Here is a 24,404-nt window from a genome sequence, read left to right as displayed (position 1 = left end):
AGCCTCCTACACATGCTGGTGTTCACATTCAGGATCTTGCCTTGAGCAGCATACCAACTCACCACTCCTGACACCATGAACTACTACGGCAACTACTATGGAGGCCTGGGCTACGGCTACGGAGGCTTCGATGACCTGGGCTATGGCTATGGCTGTGGATGTGGCAGCTTCCGCAGACTGGGCTATGGCGGTTGCTACGGAGGCTACGGATATGGCTCTGGCTTCGGAGGCTATGGATACCGCAGCTGCCGCCCATCATGCTATGGAGGATATGGATTCTCTGGATTTTATTGAAATCCTTCCCTGACAACCTAACATGAGAGGACATAAGAAGATCACCCAAACCTGACTGCAATAACAAACAAACGAGGTCACCCTGGATCAAGCCAAGATCAAGAGCAGTTAGCATCTAAGAGGTTTAAGAACACCTATCATTCCATAATTCTTTGCTTTATGTCTCTGGATGTGTCTTACTTGTACCTTTATAACTGTGGGGTTTCTCTGTTCCTTTTAGAATAAATTATGCTAACTGAAAGCAAATATATGACTTTTGTTTTTTGCTGGACTCAAAATGGCAAAGTGGTTATTTGTAATTATATCCAGTGAAAAAAGAACAAACTACTATACATATAGAAGTATATTATATATAACAAAATAATTTTGTATGTACATGCACCTAGCTATATAGCTGTTTGTATGTGTGTGCATGTATATATTTACATTCAAAGGTCACAGTTGACCCTTGAATAATGTAGGGGTTAGCGGCACTGATTCCCCCATGCAGTTGAAAATCCAAACATAACTTTTGACTCTCCAGAAACCTAACTACTGGTAGCCAATTGTTGACTGGAAGCCTTACTGATAACATAAACAGTTGATTAACACATACTTTGTATTTTATATGCATTATGTACTGTATTCTTACAATAAAATAAATAAGAGAAAAGAAAATGTTATGAAAATAATAAGGAAGAGAATTTATATTTACTGTTTGTTAAGTGGAAGTGACTCATCATAAAGGTCTTTATCCTCATTGTCTTCATATTGAGTAGGCTGAGGAGCAGGAGGAACGGGGACGACGGTCTTGCTGTCTCAGGAGTGGCAGAGGTAGAACAAAATCTCAGTATGAGTGGATTCACTCAGTCCAAGCCCATGTTGTCCAAAGGTAAACTGTACATGCACAAATGAAAACCATAACACTCAATTAAAAAGTAGCCTTTTTCTTTGGAACACCGTGCCATATTGACCATATCTTTTTTATTTCAATGCTTTCAGTGAGATCATGTTAGTGTTTAATTCAGCTCTGAAATACCAACTTCATAAACTTTCATATCTAAATGGAGACCAACATGAAGAGCACGTATTTCTATAATTTATTCAAAATGTATGTTTATATGGCCCCTTTAATGGTAAGAAAAGTACTGATAAAACAAAATATATATCTGAACATACACTGAAAAAGAACTTCTTCTTGTGACTTTTTTTTTTTTTTTTTTTGAGATGGAGTCTTGCTCGGTCACCCAGCCTGTAGTGCAGTGGTGCAATCTCGGCTCACTGTAAGCTCCACCTCCCAGGTTCATGCCCAGGTTCACGCCATTCTCCTGCCTCAGCCTCCCAAGTAGCTGGGATTACAGGCACCCACCACCACGCCTGGCTAATTTTTTGTATTTTTAGTAGAGAAGGGGTTTCACCGTGTTAGCCAGGATGGTCTCGATCGCCTGACCTGGTGAACCGCCCGCCTTGACCTCCCAAAGTGCTGGGTTGACAGGTGTGAGCCACCGCGCCCGGCCCTTTTTGTGACTTTCTATCATGTTCTGTTCCTGGTCCATCGTGGTGTGACACGAAGTTGTACTTTCATATTATCAGCACATTTATATTTTGCAACACACTTAGGAAATATAGAAATCATTGCCATCACTTGTGAAGTAATTCATATTAAGGCTGTGACTGACCTGAAGCTCTATACACTCTAGCCAAGTCTCTTTTAAGCTTTAACAAGCAAATATGGGCCTTTTCGTGTTGGTATTTCAGAAAAGTATCTTGCCCATGAAAAATATGCAATAACATATTATTATGTTTCGAGAATAATATATTTCAGTACTGAAACAAAAGTGAATGTCTTTTGTTTGAGTCAAGCAAATTAAAAAATGCCAGGAAAATAATATAAAAGAACTGTGGAGCGTGCAGGGGAACTACTATAAAGTTTTCCCAGTGCTTACCCCTAATACCATCTTGAATGGGAAAAGATCTCCAAAAAGTGAAATCATTTGCTAAGGATCAAAAATGGCATGAGAAGGAGAGCCCAGACCAGAACACAGTTTGACTGAATATCAGGCGTTCTACTTCCCCGTGCTCACTGTTCCGTTCATTTTTTACTTCTCTTCTTGTGTGTTGTCACATGAAGCATCTTGAGGGCTCTGTTCATGTGCATCTGAAGAGTCTAATTATCATGGCCAAATGACCACCTCTATCTATTTTCATTTGTAAACACTCTGTTGTAGAATCTTGAACTTAGCAATTTCCAATGTAGCTTTATCTGTGTAAAAACAACTTGTTAATAGTGAAAATACAATATTTTAATATTTAAAAGAAATCCTAACGCATTTGAAAAACTCTGACTTGTTTACTGAACTTATGGATGGATTTGCTTAGCCAGATGCTATGACCAATTATTTCATTCAATTCAAGTGAGATGTTGCAGTTTTGCCATAAATAGATCTCGGTAAAAATATCTTAGTGTCTCCATTGCAGGGCTGTACTATTTAGTTTTACTGAGTATGACAGAATTTCACATGAAAACTTTTTACTCCCTAAGTGGTCAATGGCATCACAGTCTGAAGAAAGGCTGTCTATGTCAAAAGAAGAACAATTAATAAAACCATTTAGAGAAAGTACCACTTTAGTTTAATGCAATTTTATCATATTATTACATCTCTAGTTGTTAGATTGTATTGATTTGTGTTGAAATTAAAAGAATGCCTTCAGAATACATTTCCTTCCAAGGGAAAGCTGTCACCTGGTCTAGAGAAAATGCATCATAGGATCATCAGCCCCACAACTGAGCAAAGATCTGACAGAGCAAAATAGGCAGTGTGACAACATTAAGCCTGTTTATTTGTGATTTTATAGCTTCCAACTGAAATAATGAGAATTAAATATTCAAATTAGCCACTGTCTTTTGATTTAGGATGCTCCATAAAAATGGAACAGGTTCTGAAAAGACAAGACAAAGAAATTAAGAATAAGATGTGAGGTAACCAAAAGTTTCTCAATTAGGACGAAAAAGCATTAAACACAAAATACAAATATTAACAAATTGTATCTGATATTAAGATAATCTATTTACATATAAACATGATTTTAAAGTGAAAAAACCAACCACATGTTGGGAGAAAATATTTTCAAAACCAAACTTTTACCAAATACCTGTATCCAAGTATGTAAAAAGCTCCCACAAATCAATGCTGGAATATAACAAACCCACTTAAAAATGGACGAAATACATGAGCAGGTTCTTTTAAAAAGAGAATATCTAAATGGCCAATACACATATAAAATGGTGGTCAGTATCATTACTCATCAGGAAAAAACTAAATTAAATCAATTCTTGGATATTACTACATGCCCACAAGAATAGTCAAAATTAAACAGTCTAAAAATGACAAGCATTGTCAAAGATGTGGAACAACTAGAATTTTCTCACATTGCTCATGAGACTATACATTTCTTACATTGCTGATGAGACTGTAAATTTAGAATACTATTGACAAGATCTTTTGAAGCTGGTGTTAAAAACTGGAAAGAAGGTTATCTCTAGGGAATGATATTTACCGTAATGGAACAATGGAAACATTTTGGAGATTAGAGTGTGCTTGGTGTAGGCAGTGTATGCACATATGCAAAAATTCATCAAATTCATCACACACACACAGACACACACACACACCTTTTTCTTCTCAGGAAATACCATGCTAGCCTACTAAGTTGTTAAATGTTTATTAAGGTATATGATATATAAAAAGATAATTTAAATCTAAGGGCTCTTTGGAATTAAATAAGATACCGTTAACATTAGAAATGTTTTCAGAATCTCCAAAATGTAAGTATAATATTACAAGATAACAGGCAGAATAAATAACTGAGGGTACAAGTCCTCAGTTGACTCCAAGAATTTAGTCACATACAGCCACAGGTGACCCCAAATTTTGTTAATTCAGCTGTGCCCTTAACTTCAAGTTTGAGCTTTTAAGTACTTTTTAACCTTATACGATCTCAAATATAGTGATCAGTTATTTTTAGTCTTATAAGTAATTTCCAAATGTTGCGCTTTCACAACTGAATTTGCATGCCTCTTTGCAATAATTACCGTGTAGTAACAACACAGTACATAAATGCTGAAAGGAAGAATAAATTCTAAAGTCTATGCCTCTCAAAGGCATGAGTAATTCTCTGGCTACATCTGAACAATAGGGATTTAAAGATGAAATGAAGGCTGGGCGAGGTGGCTCATGCCTCTAATCCCAGCACTTTGGGAGGTCGAGGGAGGAGGGTCACTTGAGCCCAGGAGCTTGAGACCAGTCTGGGCAACATAAAGAAGACAAAGAAATGAGCTCCAATAGCATCTGACTTTAGAGGAACATATAACCTTCATTTATTTCATTTGTAATATGCAATATGTCTAGCTATGAAGAAATCTATTTAGGATCTGGTATGCCAAGACCTTAGATACAGCAATTTCTTCTCATTAAGTGGTGTGATAACTTTTAAGGGCCACTCCAATTCAGCAACAAAGCAAACTCAAACAATTTAAAGATTGTGAGGGCCTCTCCTTGTGCCAGGGAACAATCAATGACTTGTGTTAAGTAACTAATTTAAAACACACACATACACACACACACACGTAAACACACACACAAAACAAACAAACAAAAACCAGGTATGCATGTGACTCATCACATGCTCTGATCAGGGTATACAAGCCTCCTTCTACACGTGCTGCCATTCACACTCAGGATCTTGCCTTGAGCAGCCAACCAACTCACCCCTCTTGACACCATAAGCTACTATGGCAGCTATTACAGAGGTCTGGGCTATGGCTGTGGAGGCTTTGGTGGCCTAGGCTATGGCTATGGCTGTGGATGTGGCAGCTTCCACAGACTGGGCTATGGCTGTGGCTATGGAGGCTATGGATATGGCTCTGGCTTTGGAGGCTATGGATATGGCTGCTGCCACCCATCATGCTATGGAGGATATGGATTCTCTCAATTTTACTGAAATCCTACCCTAAGGACACAATATCAGAGGTCATAAGAAGATCATTCAAATTAACCAAATATTGAGTCAAACAAGGGCACACTGGATCAATCCAAGATTTAAAAAAAAATTAGCACCTAAGATGTTAGGAATATTTATTATGCTATAATTGTCTATATCATGTCTACTGGCATCCACTACCTACACTTTCCTAACTGTGGAATTGCTTAGTTCCCTTTGCAATAAATTGTCTCAATTTGAAATGGCACACATGGCTTCTGTTTATTTATTTGTCTATTGGTTTAAATGCTGACTCTCAATTCCATTGCATATTTCTTTTCTTGAGTGCTTCCCAATAATCTTAAAATTCTGGTCTTATGTTCGTGTAACAATCACAGCTGAGTTTTGAAAATTAGTCTACTTTCCACAGTTTACGCCTCTTCTTATTTAAGATTTTGATGAATCTTGAACCTCTTAATTTCTAGCATATCTAGATCTAAATAAAAGTTATTAGTAAGTAATGATAAATTCAAATGGTATAAAAAATCAAGAAGAATTAGAAAGACTCAGACTTGTTTACTAAACATAAGAATAGGTTTATACAGCCAGCTAGTAAGACCCACACTTTCAGTCAGACTAGTCAGAGTACATACACTCTCCATTGACTGGGTCAATTGATTCTATTTGAGGACGACACTACTTAGTTTGATGGAATATGACAATAGCTCTTCCATTTTCCTAATCGTTAGTGGCATTTTCTCACAATACAGGTAAAGGCCTTCTGTAGCTATGAACAAGTATAATAATCAATTTAACTACTTAGAAAAAGCGTTTGATATTTCCAGTACAATGTGGTATGATCAAATTATTAGAACTTGAATTTATTGATTTTATGGATCGCTGAAGGATTTAAAATATTTATTCCAGAATATCTTTACTTTCAGGGAATAGCTTTGCTTTTCTTAGGAAGAATACACTACAACAATACCATAAGCCCCCAAACAAATGCATATTTGGTAGACTTAAATAGGCAGTATCTGAAACCTGTTTGATTTATTTGCGATTATGTTGCTTTAGCCTGAGTTAACAACACTGTAATATTCAAATCATCAACTGCCTTTAAAAAAATCACAAAAATAGAACAAGTTTTAAAGAAAACAGACAAAAGCTTTAAATAACAATGTGAGAGGTAGTCAAAATTTTTTAAATTAGGACCAAAAACATTAAACATAAAACAAAAAGATTTTAAAATGAGAGTTTACTATATTATTGCATTTTATTTATGTATAGACACCATTTTAAGATAAAAAAATCTACATGGTGGATGAAAATATTTTTGATACATAAATCTGAAAAAAACACCTGTGCCCAAATATGTAAAGATCACCTGAGAATCAATAATAAGATATTACTAGCTCAATTAAAAGTGAACAAAATACTTCAAAAAAATCTAAATGGCCTATAAGCACATGTAAAGATGTTGAATATCATTATTAATCAAATAAAACCATATTAAAACAATAATCAGTTATTATGTATTCACAAGAATAGTCAATTTTTTAGAATGTGCAAGTAATCAGTGTAGGTAAGGATGTGAAGCAACTGGAACTCTCATATGTCCCTGTTGGTACAGTAAATTTAACAACTGGTAAGTGTAATAACTGTATCTTGAGATTGGTAGAATCTGTGGAAGCTAGTATATATTATATAATATATAACTGTTATTTATGATACATAATGATATATAATGTGTAAAATAAGTATAGATATGATGTAAATTAGCAATTCCTATCCCAGTTATAAGAAAGGTATAGGAAAGCCTAGGTCTAAAAATAAGGATCTTAGCTGGGTGTGGTGGCTCACTCCTATAATCCCAGCACTTTGGGAGGCTGAGGCAGGTGGATCACTTGAGGTAAGGAGTTTGAGACCAGCCTGGCCAACAAGGTGAAAACCTGTTCTACTAAAAATACAAAATTATTTTGTATTTGGGCATGGTGATGCACGCCTGTAGTCCCAGCCACTCAGGAGGCAGAGGCAGGAGAATCGCTTGAACCTGAGAGACAGAGGTTGCAATGAGCCGAGATAGGGCCACTGCACTCCAGCCTGCGTGATAGAGTGAGACTCCATCTCAAAAAAAAAAAGAAAAAGAAAGAAAGAAGAAAAGAATCTTTATAAAAAGGTACAAAACAGCTTTCTTTTCTTTTCTTTTTTTGAGATGGAGTCTCGCTCTGTCACCCAGGCTGGAGTGCAATGGCGCGATCCCTGCTCACTGCAAGCTCTGCCTCCCGGGTTCAAGCGATTATCCTGCTTCAGCCTCCCGAGTAGCTGGGACTACAGGCACCCTCCACCACTCCCGGCTAATTTTTTGTATTTTTAGTAGAGACGGGGTTTCACCGTGTTAGCCAGGATGGTCTCGATCTCCTGACCTCGTAATCTGCCCGCCTCGACCTCCAAAAGTGCTGGGATTACAGGCGTGAGCCACCGCGCCTGGCCAACAGCTTTCTTTACTGACTCTAGCAATAAAAAACCAAACCAAACCAAAACTGAAACCACCAAACTCAAATATAGGCCTACCAGAGTAGAATCATAAATCAGTTGTGCTCTATTCATGTAGTAGACTACTTTTCAGAAATTAAAACAACAGAATTCACATTACATACGACAGAGATCTACCTAATAGTGATACACAGAAGAATTGGGGATGGAAATGGGAAGTTTCAGTATGCTACATGAGACCACCTAAGTGAAGTACAGAACAAGAAAGCCTCAAGTAGGATGTTAATAGTTACTCTACAAGGAATAATATTGATGGGTAGAGTCAAGTAACAGACTTTGGGAATTAGAGTGTGCTTGTTATAGGTGGTCTATAAATATAAGAAAAATATCACCAACTTGTATACTTAAGATTTAAGTATTTTTAAATATGCCTTAACAGCAACAAAAAGCAAATGAAATGATAGGTTATTTGTTCCTCTAAAGAAAGAAAGCTATTTGAGCTAATTTCTCTTTTAAATTCTTATTGTTGGATACATTCATAGCATTGTTCGTTTCTATGAGATGTAAGATTTTTACCCGTAAGAACTTTAGAATTCATTCATCTATTCAACACTTATATATTGAGTTTCTGTTGCATGCTGGTCATTGAACTGCAGCCAGCAAATCTATCTGGAGAAATGCACAATTTGAAAATTGCTTATGAACTCATCAAAAGCTGAACAGTATATTCAAAGTAATAAAAATTCAACAAGAAATTATATATTTAAGCTTAAAGTTAAGGGCATATGTGGGTGGGGTTTGGAGTCAGCCTTGGGTCTAGGTGACTAAATTCTTAGAGTCAGCTGAGGTACTCTTTGTCTTTAATTATTATTTTCTTCATCCTGTCTTTTTATATTATACATTTTTTAGGGGATTCCTAAGACATTCACAATGCTAACAGTCTCTTACTGAATTCCCCAGGGTCTTTGGCGATGGCATCTATTTTTCATATCTAACACTTTAATAAATACCTAACATCTTAGTAAAGATTAGTTAGCTATTTTCTTTTAGGAAAAAAAAGAAACACACAATAGGTAAAGGTAACATAAAGGCAAAAATATTTGAAAAATTGAAGATTTTATATATATATATATATATGAATTTAAGGAAGTATTAAATGAAAATTGATGGGAGGCAAAGAGAATTGCATATATTTCACCATCTCACCTAGTCCCAGACCCTAATGGGAACTGAAAGAATATATTGAAAAGAGGAGGCCGGGCGTGGTGGCTCACGCCTGTAATCCCAGCACTGTGGGAGGCCGAGGTGGGTGGATCACGAGGTTAGGAGATCGAGACCATCCTGGCTAACACGGTGAAACCCCGTCTCCACTAAAAATACAAAAAAAATTAGCCGGGTGTGGTGGTGGGCGCCTGTAGTCCCAGCTACTCGGGAGGCTGAGGCCGGAGAACGGAGTGAACCCGGGAGGCAGAGCTTGCAGTGAACTGAGATCGCGCCACTGCACTCCAGCCTGGTTGAAAGAGCGAGATTCTGTCTCAAAAGAAAAAAAGAAAAAAGAAAAGAAAAGAGGATAATTGTGTGGATCAGGAAAAAGGAATGAATGGTGTTTATAAGAGAGGAGGGCAATACAATCTATATTTTTGGTAGCACCTTGGATGTCTAATATGCCAGTAAGGGAGTCAGGGTGTGAAAAAAATTTTGAACAGTTTGTAAAGCTGCTTAGGAAATAGATTTTTGATTAATGTGATTTGACTTTAATGTTTGAGCAATATTCTGTTGTGTTGTTAAATCAAAATGGCTTTTATTTTTTAAACTAGTAAAACCAAAAAAAGATAATATTGGTTATGATGGCCAGTGTTCTAGAGTAATAGATGAATGATGGCTTTATTTTAATTTTTTTAACCCCATGAAGTTCTTTACTGTTAGGCATAGCAGGTGAGCAGATGGCTCCAGTCTTTCAAATGTTTGCTTCCCTTTAAAAAGGGACCTCACCTGAGGTAATAGATACCTCTGGAAGAATATGATAAATTTCAGAGCATTGAATTTAACCAAAGTCTGTTATTTAATCATAAATGAAGTAAAACAATTCAAGGAAAGCCAGAGATGAAGCAATATTTAATTTCAAAACATAGCATTGCCAACTATGTAATGCAGTATGCCTACGAAGAAGTCTACTTAAGGTCTGGTATGCACAGACTTTGAAGCTACAGTAATTTCTTCTCATAAAAGTGATGCAATATGTTAAAAGGACAGCATGACAAGACAGCAAGGCAAATTCAAACACTTTAATGATTTGAGGGCCTCTTCAGATGTCAGGATGGGGTCGGGTAAGTGTAACATATAGAACTACACTAAAATAGGCAGCAAGTGTTTTGTCACGTGATGTGTCAGGGTATATAAGCATGCCTGCACAGATGTCAACATTCACCTTGCCTTGAGCAGCAAACCAAACTCACTACCCCTGACACCATGAGCTACTACGGCAGCTACTACGCAGGCCTGGGCTATGGTTGTGGAGGCTTCGGTGGCCTGAGCTATGGCTGTGGCTGTGGATGTGGCAGCTTCCGCAGACTGGGTTCTGGCTGTGGCTATGGAGGCTACAGATATGGCTCTGGCTTTGGAGGCTACGGATATGGCTGCTACCGCCCATCATACTATGGAGGATATGGATTCTCTGGGTTCTATTAAACTACTGCCCCAGCAACACAATGTGTGAAATTATAAGAGGACTCTCCCAAAGCTGACTTCACTCATTGGACAACCAAGATCATGCTGGAGCTATTTGCACAAAAGAATTTAACATCTCAGAATTTCAGGCAATTTTTTTCTCTGTATACCCACATCTCTATCATAATCCTAGTATTCTCTACTTTTGCTTTTTAAAACTGATTGAATTATCTATTTATCTTCCAATAAAACATTCTATTTTCAAAACACAATATGGTTCTGTTTTGTTCATGAAACTCAATTATATGTAAGTGATGATGTCAATGAGAGAAGCTATCTCCTTGGCTGAGAATCTATGTTTTTTCATATACCTCATAAACATGCATGCAGATAGATAAATACATCAATAGCTCCAAAGAAGAATAATTCTAGATTGAAATGAAAAGAACTGCAAAATGGTTAGTAATCTGATATTTTTCAACATTTTGCTTTTATTTAGATAGTATTCAGATTTAAGTCAACAACAAAAAGGAATACCTACTTAACATGTCTTTATATTTATATATCAAGCATATATGTTTAATTTAATTCAGGTCACATTTGTCAACTCACTCCGAATGTGTAATGAATTCTTCTATCCATTCAAAATTTCTTTCTTTTTATTGTAAGAGCAAGCAAATGGTGACAGATCAAACGATATTTCTAGGTTAATTATGAAAGTATATTATCTTTCCAAGAATTATTGTATTTGGTATAACCTCACCCTATCATACTCTTCTGTCCATTAATTTATTCGACATCTTCATTGAACAACTGATGTACATAAACATTAAATTAGTATAGAATTTTTTTTCACATTGGATTAACATATTTAACTCAAAATATTTTAGATAATTTTTTCAGCTAGCTTTTCTATTATCTTACTTGGTCTTCATGGTATGATATGGCAAAGTCATGGCATGATATAGCAAAGTTATCATTTGGCCAGTAGAAAACTTTATTTTCATTATTTCACACATCAACACAGGATCTGAGTGTCACAATTAACTCATGATCTTCCTGGAAAAATCTCCCAAAAATAGCATAACAGAGAAATAATTGTGCAAGTCATTGAGTCCACTGAATTAAGAGAAAAAAATAAAAAAATAAACATTTCTCTGTTTCCAAAGTTAATTGCTGTCCAAAAGATACTATAATTGTTCTACCTTTTAATTAGGAAAAAAGCAGAAGTATTTGATTTTTTTGGTTCATATCTTTCACAGCATTATATGATCATATATGTGCATGTATATATATATGTATATTTGTGTATCACAATGAGATATACCTTATTATTTTGTTATTTGAAAATACATAGGTAAAGCAGGGCATATTTTATTAAATAATATTTTATTTGTAATAAATAATAAAATTTGCCTTTAATTTGTAAAATCTATTGGATTATATTTCTCTTGGAGATGGTTATATGCATCAGAAACAGCAATGTACATTAGCCTTTCATGAGGGTTAGAAAATCTTGCAGGTTTACCCAAGAATTCATGAGATTTTTAAACTAGTTAGACTTACTTATTATTGTTTGTCTTCAACAACTACTCATTGAGAATTTAAAAATTGTCCAGTTTTCTTTTTCAGAACGAAAATAAAGGTGGAATTAATTTTGATAAAGGAGAAAACAACCATGGCAAATATTGAGTTAAATATTCATTTAAAACCTGAAAGCCATTTTGAGTGCATATTCCACCTTAGATGTGCACTACATGTTGAGGCAGGCAAAATTCATTCTTTCATTTATCCAACAAATTTTTTGGAAGAATAGTGAACAAATCAAGTTGAGAAAATGCATTATCAAAAATGTTGCTTATAGACCTCAAAACAAAGAAAACAGAAAACAAAACAACAAAAAATACCCTTGGCAAAATGTTTAAAGTCTTGTAAAGCAAAGTATTGCTTAAAGACCCAAATCCAATATATGGTCATATTCTGGTGGAGCTAAATTTGGGATTGATTTACTATCTTCCTAGAGTAAGCACAGAAAATCTGTGGAGCATGGCCAGCCCTCCTCACATCCTTGCTTCCTATCTCAATTATTTCACCACTGCACATTTGCATTTGAGATTTTCGAGGCATCAGAATTTTAAGAGACTGTTAGATATATTATATGACTCTAAGAGTCATATAAAATATTATTTAAAAATGTATAACCTTAATAAATAAATAATGTCTTATGTTTGCTGGTTGAGAGAAAATAAGAAGGTGAGGCACACACAATTGGAAAAGAAAACATAGGGACAAAAATATTGTGATAAAATTAAATATATGGGTAGAAGGATAAAATACTGATTGGGAAAAAATGGATAAGAACAAATACCTACTTGGCACTAGTACATATTGGGAATGAATGCAGCATAATATGAAAAGGTTTGATAAAGAGAACTGATACATACACAGTGAGGAAGAGTAGGAAGTGGAAGAAAAGTGGTATCTGTAAAGCATGAAGCCAAGATCATCTGAGTTTCTATGTAATACTTTATTTAGAGCCAATTCTGGAAAATTTTGTAACGATAAAAATAGATTTGATTGTTTCTGTGTGTGCGTGTGTGTGTGTGTATGTTTTAGACAGTTTCACTCTGTTACCCAGGCTGGAGTGCAGTGGCACGATCATGGCTCACTGCAGCATCGACCTCTCAGGGATCAACCAATCCTCCTACCTTTGCCTCCCGAGTAGCTGGAACCACAGGTGTGCACCCTCACACCTGGCTACTTTTTAATTTTTTTGTAGAGACAAGGTCTCCCTATGTTGCCCAGGCTACTCTCAAACTCCTGGTGATATAGTTTGGCCATGTCCCCATCCGAATCTCAACTTTAATTGTATCTCCCAGAATTCCCATGTGTTGTGGGAGGGATCCAGGGCGAAGTAATTGAATCATGAGGGCTGGTCTTTCCCTTGTTATTCTCATGATAGTGAATAAGTCTCACGAGATCTGATGGGTTTTTCAGGGGTTTCTGCTTTTGCTTCTTCCTCATTTTCTCTTGCCGCCACCGTGTAAGAAGTGCATTTCACCTCCTGCCATGATTCTGAAGCCTCCCCAGCCATGTGGAACTGTAAGTCCAATTAAACCTATTTTTCTTCCCAGTCTCAGGTATGTCTTCATCAGCAGTGTGAAAACAAACTAATATACCTGAGCTCAAGCGATCCTCCCACCTTGGCCTCCAGAATTACAGGGTTGAGCCACCATGCCCACCCTGAAAAGAATATTTTTGAACTGCTGTACAAGTTGGTGTAAAAGTGAGTTTGTTCTCTTGGATAATATTTCAGTTTCTGAAATAAATTTTGTTATGTTGATAAGCCAAAACAATGTTTTGCAAGCTGGTATAGAAAATTAAAGTAGTTTTATATTATGTCTACATACATATTTTCCATTACTTTGTGTTTACCACGGCTGATAAGAAAATTTATTTATTCAAAAACTTCCTTTTCTTTTGAAGGAGGAATAGCCTTAATTTCTCAACCCAATAAAAATATTTGATATTTGAAGGCTTTACTAGATTTAAAAGTTTTAAACTTGATCAATTTATTTGAATCTAGGTGGAGGTAAAATATAACAATCTAAGCAATGATATAAAAATGAGAAATGAGAAAAAATTTAATAAAAACAGTGTCAAATACAAATAATTCAATATGCTTAGTGATGAAGAATTTAGGATTTTTAAAAATTGTGTAACTTTGAAGATGCAGACTATTTTGTCATTAAAAAGAATGTATCAGCTGGGTGCATTGGCTCACGCCTGTAATGCCAGCACTTTGGGAGGCCAAGGGGTGTGGATCACCTGAGGTCAGGAGTTCGAGACCAGCCTGGCCAACGTGGTGAAACCCTGTCTCTGCTAAAAATATAAAAATTAGCTGAGAGTGGTTGGCAGGCACCTGTAATCCCAGCTACTCAGGAGGCCGAGGCAGGAGAATCACTTGAACCCAGGAGGTGGAGGTTACAGTGAGCTGAAATCACACCATTGCACTCCAGCCTGGGCGACAAGAGCAAGACTCCATCTTAAAAAAAACAATGTAGTAAGTTCAAGGGCATTCTAACCATGCAGCTAAGCCAGCTCAAAGGTTTTAATGAGTTTGTGTCTCTCCTTGTGCTAACAAACAGACTGATTATTTATATAGAGTAAATAAATAAATTGGGATGCTGCAAAAGGATGGCCACATGTTTATCACATGTTCTGCTCAGGGTATATAAGTGTTCCCTAAACATGCTGATATTCACACTCAGGACCTTGCCTTGGACAGCAAACCCAACTCACTATCTCTGATGCCGTGAGCTACTAGGGCAGCTACTGTGGATGTCTGAGCTATGGCTGTGGAGGCTTTGGTGGCATGGGCTATGGCTACAGCTGTGGATATGGCAGCTTCCACAGACTGGGCTATGGCTGTGGCTATGAAGGATGCAGATATGGTTGTGACCACAGAGGCTGTGGAGATGGCTGCTGCTGCCCATCATGCTACAGAGGATATAGATTCACTGGCTTCTACTAAGCTACTGCTCTAGTGATGCAGCATCTGTTATCTTGAAGGGATTTAAAAACAAGTTACTTACTTCTGAGATACAATGGGGGTAAATGTGTAAATGTGTAAATGCTCCCATTCCAAAGGGAGAAATTGACCAAAACAAAGGGGCTATAGACCTCAAACAAGTCCAAAACCCAGCAGGGCAGTCATTAAATATTAAAGCTTCAAAATAATCTCCTTTTACTGCATGTCTCACACCCAGGCCACATGGATGCAATGGGTAGACTCCCAGGGCATTGGGCAACTCCACTTCTGTGGCTCTGCAGGGTATAGTCCTCCTGGCTGCTTTCACAGGCTTGCATTGAGTATCTGCAGCTTTTCCTGGCACACAGTGGAAGCTGTTTGGGGATCTACCATTCTGGGGTCTGGAGGATGGTGACCCTCTTCTCACAGCTCTACTAGGCAGTGCCTCAGTAGGGACTCTGGGGAGGAGGCTCTAAACCCACATTTCCCCACCACATTGCCCTAGTAGAGGTTCTCCATGAGGGCTCCACACTTGCAGCAGACTTCTGCCTGGAAATCTAGGCATTTTCATACACCCTCTGAAATCTAGGCAGGAGCTCCCAAGCCTCAATTCTTGCCCTCTGTGCACCCACAGGCTTAACACCATGTGAAAACCTTGGCAGCTCCTGGCTTGCACCCTTGGGAACATCAGCCTGAGATGTATCTGGAGCCCTTTTAGCCATGGCTGGAGCTTGAGTGTCTGGGACTCAGGGCAACATGTCCCAAGGCTGCACAGAGCAGTGCAGCCCTGGGCCTGGCCAACAAAATCATTTTTCCCTCCTAGGCCTCCAGGCCTGTGGTGAAAGGGTTGCTGCAATGGTCTCTGAAACAACTTGGAGGCATTTTTCCATTGTCTTGGCTATTAACATTTGGTTCCTCTCTACTTATGCAAATTTCTGCAGCAGGCTTGAATTTCTCCCCAAACAATGAGATTTTGTTTTCTATGACATGGCTGGGCTGCAAATTTTCCAAACTTTTATGCTATGTTTCCCTTTTATGCTCTGGAAATATAAGTTCCAGCTTCAGATAATCTGTTTGTTCAAGCATATGAGGGGATGCTGTTAGAAGCAACCATATTACATCTTGAATGATTTGCTGCCTGGAAATTTCTTCTGCCAGATACCCTAAATTGTCTCCCTCAAGTTCAAAGCTCAACAGATCCCTAGAGCATAGGCACGGTGCTGCCACTCTCTTTGCTAAAGCATAGTAAGTGTGACCTTTTCTCCAGTTCCCAATAAGTTTCTCATCTCCATCTAAGACCACCTCATTTGGGCTTTATTGTCCATGTCACTATCAGCCTTTTGGTCACAACAATTTAACAAATCTCTAGGAAGTTCCAAACTTTCTCCCATCTTCCTGTCTTCTTCTGAGCTCTCCAAACAGTTCCAACCTCTGCCTGTTACCCAGTTCCAAAGTCGTTCCACATTTTCAAGTATCTTTATAGCAATGTCCCTCTTCTCTGGTACCAATTTTCTGTATTAGTCCATTGTCACACTGCTATAAAGAAATACCTGAGACTGGGTAATTTATAAAGTAAATAAGTTTAATTGGCTCACAGTTCTGTGGGCTGCACAGGCTTCTCCTAGAGAGGCCTCAGGAAACTTTCAAGTATGGTGAAAGGCAAAGGAGAAGCAAGCACATATTCACATGGTCAGCAGGAGAGAGAGGTCAAGGGAGGTGCTGCTACACACTGTTAAATAAGCAGATCTCAGGAGAACCCCATCACAAGACAGCAGTAGGAGGATGATGCCAAACCATCAGACATTGCCCCCATGACCCAATCAACTTCTACCAGGCCCCTCCTCCAACAGTAGGGGTTATAATTTGGCATGTGATATGGGCAGGGACACACATCCAAAGCATTTCACAGAATCAATAGGATATACATAGATATACAGAAGAACATTTACTGTTAGGGAAGAACTCATGCAATTATGGAGGCTGAGAAGTCTCATGATCTGCTGTTTGCAAGTTAGAGGCCCAGGAAAGCTGGTCTAGTAGTTCCAGTCCAAACCCAAAAGTCAGAGAACAGGGGAGTCAATGATGTTAAGTTTCAATCTGAGACCAAATGCTCTAACCAGGAATGCTGATGTGTGAGGATAGGAGAGGATGAAGATCCCAGCTCAGAGAGCAAACTTCCTTTGCCTTCCCCATTTAGTTCTATTTAGGTCTTCAACAGATTAAATGATGCTCACATACATTGGTAAGAGTGATCTTTACTCAGTCTACAGATTAAAATATGAATCTCTTCTGGAAAAACCCTCACAGACAACCCAGAAATAGTTTACCAACTATCCTAGCATCCCTTAACTCAGTCAAATTGGCACTTAAAATTAAGCATCACAACATTCATATCATTAAAACTGTGATTAAAACAAACTTTCTTCTCACAAATCTTATAATCTATGTCCCTAAAACTTAAAGAGACATGAACTCTCTTTTTCTATGAATCTTTGCATTATATATAATCTTCCTTTATTCATAATTTTCTGCTTTCATCTAGTTTGTTATGCATGTAAAGTGAGCCTGACCTAAAAGTCCTTGATAAACTGGATAATAAAATATGAATTGTAGTCATTCAACTCATTTCACTTGTCTTTTTATAGGAATATTGTGTTCTTTATTATCATCATTATTATACTGAAGGATTTGTAATGCAGTAGGGACTATAAACACACAGAAACATTATTATGAGGCAAAATATTGTGTAGTTTCAACTGACTAAAAGTGTCGTTTAATATTTAAATATATAGAAGTATGTATATTTAAATATATAGAAGTATATATTTAAATATTACATAAATTGATATATTAAATATAAATAAATATATTTTTATATTTATATGTATTATGAATAATGAATATTATTTTATTTATATTTCAATATGATTATTGATAATTTGTTATTTATATTTATTAATATATAGAAGTATGTTTAAATATTAATGAAATGTTAATTTATTTATTATATATAAAATTTATAACACATACATATATAGTATATATTGTATATAATATATATTTTATATAATATCATTTTATATATTTCTATATGTCTTATATCAATATCATTATGTATATATACATGTCTCTCTCTATATATATATACATATGTATACATACATATATATATATGAAGATAAATTTCAGTGAAACCTCATCCTTTCAAGAAATGGCCAAAACAATATTGTTTTTCTAAAACGGAATTTCAGGCAATGATATGTGCCTACAGATGTTTTGTATAAGCTCGCCAAATGTAATAAAATGAGGACAAAAATTAAATCACACAAGGAGCAGAAAGAGACATTACAGTTCTGCAACGCTGTATTCCAATTTTGTAGGCACAGAAATTCAGAATATGTTATTTTGGTTATAACTGGTGCCAAGACTAGGATCAGAATCATGCCATCCTGAGTCCCAGGTTTTAGACTGTACTTTGCAGACTCACTTTTTATGTATTTTCTTCTTTATTGTTGTCAGATAACCATTCTGAAAGTTCTGGTCATAGCTGTAAGAAAAGCTAAATTATCTCAACTGCTTTTATGAAGGTTGGTCCTTTTTCTTACATTAACATTGATGTTTCATTTTTATTGTTGTGATATAGAGAATTAAACCAATCAAATTTTAGTTTGTCTACTTCTGATTGTAACTAACCAATGAGCAACGTTAAAATCAGACTCTAAGTTAAAAATAAAACAAAGCTCCGTGACCTCTTCTTTGAGTCAATGCTCTCAGCGCATTCTGTGTACTACAACAATGGGCTGAACAGGGGAAATACAGCTAAGTAACTCTATGGGAGGTCAGCAATATTGTCTGACCCAGTAGAATAGGATTTCACTAGAAGCATTGTCTTCTCTTTTGGGTAATGTCCCAGGGATAGTTTCTATAAGGCTGAATATCAATATAGCAATATCAATATAATTATTACTGCTATTGTTATTAGTATAATCAATATTATTATAATTTCATGCTATTTAAGGTTGTATTGAACAATTTCTGAGATGATAGAAAATTTATAACAAAAATTTCCTTACTTCCAGGAAAAATGTGAGAACATTTTTCACTCTTCCACCTATCAACATGAGTAGAAAATAGGGTCATGAGCTAACAGTTCTTAAAAAACAATAATGATCCAAATCTACTTTTGATCCAACAAATGGATAGAAAAAGAATAACCCCTCAAAGGAAATTTCATTGAGACTTTTTTCACTTGCATATACAGAAAATAAATCAGATTTTTAACATATTCTTCAAACTTTTTTTCTGGTTTACATGGCTAGTGGACAAAATAAGCTGTGCATGTCATAGTCATATGTTTTATTCTTTTTTATGTATTTTTTAATACATTTAGTGTTTATTGTACTATTGAAGTTTTGCATTTGTGTCTCATATTATTTCCATCTAGAGACAGTTTTATGTACCAAAAACAAACAAAATAGCCTTTAATCATGGTCACATGCTCTGACAGAGCTACACAAGAAAATGAAATTCTTAATGCTATGTAATTTATTCATAATTCTAAGTGTTTCATTAGAAATGTATATATAAATTGTATCACTTGACTGATTTTCTGAAATGGAGAATAAAAATGGAATGAAATTGGGTTATAGTAACACAGACATCAAAGAGGAAGGCTAGTGTTGGGTTAAATGCTACTCTGACAGCAGGAATCTTGTTGGAACTTGTGTTCAGCCTTACAACACCTCCCAGAATAGCCAGTAAGTTGCTCATGTTATGCTATTCATGGCCCTCGCATTGATGTCAAAGTCATATGCTTCATTCAAATAATATTTTTGAATGCCAACTAAATATGAGACTTTGTTTTGACACTCAGCAGGTCAGAGAAACACCACATTGTAAAAAAAAAAAAAAAAGAAAAGTGTCACTTGAACAGAAAGTCATTATGTTTAGGGAAATAAACAGGCACAGAAAGAGAAGTATCACATGTTCTTACTCATAAGTGGGAGATAAAAAAGTTAATCTTATGAATGTAGAGAAAAGAGTGATAGATATCAGAGGCTGGGATGGGTGTGTGGGTGCAGGAGAGATAAAAGTTGGATGAAAGGTATAAGTTCTATTGTAGAGTAACTATAGTTGACAACAATATACTCTATATTTCAAAGTAGCTGGAAGAGAGAGCTTGATTTATTCCCAACATAAAGAAATGATAAATATTTAAAGTGATGGATATTTCAAATACTCTACCTTGAACATTATACATTCTATGCATGCAATTAAATATCACATATATCTAATAAGTATGTAAAATATGTATCAATAAAAAATTTAAATAAAATAAACATTTTAAAATGTGTCATTCAGTTACTCATAAATCTCAAAAAAATCTTAGTAGCATGATTATAGTCATATAAAACTGACACCTTTCTGGAGTTCCAAGTTTCAAGATATAGGTACATCTGGATGAGGCTTAATCAGGTATGAGGTAAGCTTTGGGCATTTCTAACTCTATGGGCTGAGCTGAGGGACTCTCTGGTCAACTCTCCCTAAAGAGCTACTCCTTTTCTGTATTTTTCACAATTGTGCCTTACATTTAGAGAATTTCATGTTAATCTAAGTTGCACAAATTTTTTTTAAATTTCAGAAAATTTGAAGAGTTGAAAAATGTTTTAAACAAGAAACACCATAATCAATATCTTAGAAGATTTAGTTGATTTCTCAGGAAAAGCTAACTAGAAAGCGCTTAAAAACAAAGCACAAGAAAAAACGTGGGCACAGAATAGGCAAAGACAAGGGCAAATATTGACTATGGAGATCTAAATGGAAAGAATGAATGTTGATTTGAGTAAATAGGTTTTAGCCAGAACATTTTACCTACTTCAAACTTTTACCCGGATATAGTAGTGAATTGCAGAGGAAAGGAAGTTGGGTGAAGTTTGAAGTGAGATCAGCAAAAGATACAACAGGGATGAATTAATGACAAAAGGTAGAGAAAGAGAAACAATTCTGTATGAAGGCAGATTATAATCTTCATTTTTTGGTAACAGTAAGGTTAGAACATATAATGGAGAAGACACTTGAGATATAAATAGAAAACTCTGGAAAGACTTCAGATGAGATGGGCTTTTAATCCCTGTAAGGGTCTCTCCACTTGTGACTACAATTGTGCTATGTTCTTAAAACAAAACAAATATTTTGCATGCTGGTGTGCAAAGCCCAGAATAAATATAACAATTGTGCATGATCAAAGTTTTAAAAGTCTACAAATTAGGTGACATTTGTTTCTTTCAGGTACATACACAGGTGAATCAAATCTTTCTTGCTTCTCACTCTACAAAATATGTGTGCTTTATGAAGAAATTGATGAATGTAAGAGTCTTGACCTTGGCTATTTCTTGAAATTTTGTAGAATCAATTATAACAATGTCCAAAAATGCTTGTGATGAGAATATATTTGAATAGAAATTCAAGAATTTTTAATGTGAGTGATGTTAAGTGACTGGTAATAAATAATTCTATTTAAGGTTTGGTATGTTTTAGACTTTGAAGAAGCAGCAATCCCTTCTAATAAAATTAAAGCAGCAAGCTCAGGGACAACCTAACTAGGTAGGCAAACAAGCTCAGGCATTCTTACTGAGTGTTGTCAGGGGACAATAGATTAACGAGCTGCCTCAGGCAAGTATAATTCATGGAATGACACAAAAAGAGGGGCACATGTTTATCACATGCTCTGACCAGGGTATATAAACCTCCTACACATGCTGGCATTCACACTCAGGATCTTGCCTGAACAACAAACCAACTCACCACTCCTGACACCATGAGTCACTACGGCAGCTACTACAGAGGCCTGGGCTACGGCTGTGGAGGCTTCGGTGGCCTGGGCTACGGCTATGGCTGTGGTTGTGGCAGCTTCCGCAGACGAGGTTCTGGCTGTGGCTATGGAGGCTACGGATATGGCTCTGGCTTTGGAGGCTACGGATATGGCTCTGGCTTTGGAGGCTACGGATATGGTTCTGGCTTTGGAGGCTACAGATATGGCTGCTGCCACCCATCGTGCTATGGAGGATACGGATTCTCTGGCTTTTATTAAATGAATTGCTGAAATTGGAAGCAGAGGAGAAACCTCCAAATGTGTTTGGTCCTGTCCTGTGCTTTCATTCCAAAAATCCATTCTATTGCCTTCAGCATCAATGGATAGATATTTAGCGATGTTAAATCTTTAAAATAGATTTAAGCTGCTTCTGTGAATATTTGTTGTCTTTTTACTTTCGGAATCCATCACCTGAAATCATATTAATGTATAACTACTCTAGTTTGTTCTTCTAAATCTGCTTTATTTTTCTGACCACCATTACCATGATGTTGTCTTTCTATCAAGATCCTAGCAAAAACTTGTATTTTGCTTTTATCTAATAAATGAAGTAAAGTATAAATATTTTGGTTCTTGTCAATGTTTTCATTGTTATATTTAACATTTTATTTTGCAACTACTATAAAAAGTTTACTTACGAGGCAGTGAGATCTGTGGCTCCATGGTGGAATATGATGAAAAAGTTTCTCGTTTACTGTGTTATGGAAGCTTGAGAACAAATAAGATATCATATTAACAAGAGATAAAAATAACTTGCCTGTCTATTGACTTAGGATGTCAGCCCCTCTCAAGTGTCCCTCAAGTGTTCCTGGAATCACTAAGGACAGTGTCATTCTCATATTCTGCTGTGCAACGTTGGTTGCTGTTAGCTGAATGTCTTCTTGGTACCACTGTTCTGGCCAGTCATGTCTTTGCTTTTTTTCCACCTTCAGTTGAGGTTGCGGCAAGGAGATTGGGAAGTTTCACTCATTTCCTACTCAGAACTACATTCTATATTTAGCATCTCCCTGAAGGCCATTGTCCCATATTTGACGGATGCAACTCCCACTGAAATGCGGCACTGAAACCCAGTGGCACAATGTTGTACAAAAAATTGGAGGTAGTTTGCAAATGTGTTCTCCAATTCCGTGAGTTGTCTCTTCACTTTGTTGATTGTTTCATTTGCTGTGCAGAAGCTTTTTAACTTTATGTGATCCCATTTGTCCATTTTTGCCTTGACTGCCTGTGTTTACTGGGTGTTACTCAAGAAATTTTTGCCCAGACCAACATCCTGGGAGTTTCTTGTGTTAAGTGAAATAAACCAGGCACAGAAGGACAAACATCATATGTTCTCACTTATTTGTGGGATCTAAAAATCAAATCAATGGAACTCATGGAGGTAGAGAATAGAAGGACAGTTACTAAAGTCTGGGAAGGGTATTTGGGGAGGGGACTGGGCTGGTTAATAGGTGCAAAAAAAATTGAAAGAATAAATAATGACTTAGTATTTGATAGCACAACTAGGGGACTATAGTCAATAACAATTCAATTGTACATTTTAAAATAACTTGAAGAGTAAAATTGGATTGTTTGTAACACAAAGGATAAATACTTGAGGACAGGGCTACCCCATTTCCCATGATGTGATTATTACACTTTGAAAGCCTCTACCAAAATATCTCATGTACCTCATAAATATATGTACCTACTATGTCCCCACAAAAGTCAAAAATTTAAAAAAATTTAAAAGAAAGAAAAATTGGGGTAAGCCAGAGGGATGCTTTCTGATTTTTTTGTTGCACCCTATTAGAGGCTCTTAATAGTCTGTATGGTTTGTTGTGAACGGATGATGACACAAAGTCACATGAGAATAATACATAGGAGGCTTTATTGATAAGAGCCCTTCGTGGCTGTCAACTCTGGCTTCATTTCTCAGTCAAGTTCAAGGAGCCTGGCTCTCTTTTCTCTAGGAATTTATTCTCACCAAAAAAATTCTTCCGTTCCTTTCAGGCTTGTTTTACAAGTTCACCACCCGTGGCCAGGCATCTTGGAACACCAACAGTAAACACAGATAGAACCGTCCTCTGCTATGTTTCTCAGTCAACTTTCAAAGTAGCGAGAGAAGCCTGTTTCACCAGTTCGTCTGACATGACTAGCCATGTCTGAATCCACTTAAATTCAAATTTGGACCCCTACTATTTATCTTAGAAAATCTTTTTATCCTCTTGTAAATCTAAAAGAGGAACACTATTTATAAATAATTTCTCATAGAAAAAGTGTTACCTTTTTGTCTATGCTATAGTTTTGATTTCAAATTAAGAAACTAAACAACAGAAGCAAAAAAATGGAGAGAAGAAAAGAAAGAAGAAAGAAATCAAAAAAGAAAGAGAGAGAAAAATTCATAGGTTAAGGGCCCAAATCACATTTAGAACACATTCCATGTTTTATTTTATTTTATTTTTTAATTGACACAATAATGGTATGTATTTATGGGGCACAGAGTGAAGCTTTGATATATACAATGTAATCAGATCAGGATAATGAGCATGGATAATTGATCTTTTGTGAAGCTGAAATGAGAACCAGATATAATATCTGTCCAAGTGC

At 36.4% G+C, this 24,404-nt stretch overlaps 5 protein-coding genes across 5 annotated transcripts; all 5 read left to right on the top strand.

Moving 5' to 3' along the window:
- Positions 1-24: 24 nt before the first annotated feature.
- LOC129022662 (keratin-associated protein 19-5) lies at positions 25-525 on the top strand. The gene has a single exon (XM_054468942.2). It carries the CDS (start codon positions 76-78, stop codon positions 292-294), a length of 219 nt encoding a protein of 72 aa, XP_054324917.1. The 5' UTR covers positions 25-75; the 3' UTR covers positions 295-525.
- Positions 526-4,674: 4,149 nt separating this feature from the next.
- On the top strand, positions 4,675-5,339 carry LOC129022246 (keratin-associated protein 19-4). The gene is given in 3 exon segments (XM_063659927.1): positions 4,675-4,708; positions 5,030-5,259; positions 5,262-5,339. Coding segments are annotated over 3 exon segments (342 nt in total).
- Positions 5,340-10,196: 4,857 nt separating this feature from the next.
- On the top strand, positions 10,197-10,631 carry LOC129022664 (keratin-associated protein 19-3). Its single transcript, XM_054468943.2, has one exon. It carries the CDS (start codon positions 10,219-10,221, stop codon positions 10,435-10,437), a length of 219 nt encoding a protein of 72 aa, XP_054324918.2. The 5' UTR covers positions 10,197-10,218; the 3' UTR covers positions 10,438-10,631.
- Positions 10,632-14,703: 4,072 nt separating this feature from the next.
- Positions 14,704-15,096, top strand: LOC129022667 (keratin-associated protein 19-2). The gene has a single exon (XM_054468946.2). The coding sequence runs from the start codon at positions 14,792-14,794 to the stop codon at positions 14,948-14,950; it is 159 nt and encodes a 52-aa protein (XP_054324921.1). The 5' UTR covers positions 14,704-14,791; the 3' UTR covers positions 14,951-15,096.
- A 4,236-nt stretch (positions 15,097-19,332) lies between these two features.
- On the top strand, positions 19,333-22,380 carry LOC129022660 (keratin-associated protein 19-1). Its single transcript, XM_054468940.2, has one exon. The coding sequence runs from the start codon at positions 21,765-21,767 to the stop codon at positions 22,035-22,037; it is 273 nt and encodes a 90-aa protein (XP_054324915.1). The 5' UTR covers positions 19,333-21,764; the 3' UTR covers positions 22,038-22,380.
- Positions 22,381-24,404: the final 2,024 nt, after the last annotated feature.

This window comes from Pongo pygmaeus, chromosome 22 (genome assembly GCF_028885625.2).
Source record: "Pongo pygmaeus isolate AG05252 chromosome 22, NHGRI_mPonPyg2-v2.0_pri, whole genome shotgun sequence".
NCBI classification, from domain to species: domain Eukaryota; kingdom Metazoa; phylum Chordata; class Mammalia; order Primates; family Hominidae; genus Pongo; species Pongo pygmaeus.
Note: the sequence above shows the minus strand (reverse complement) of the source record. Positions and strands in the feature narration are given on the sequence as shown.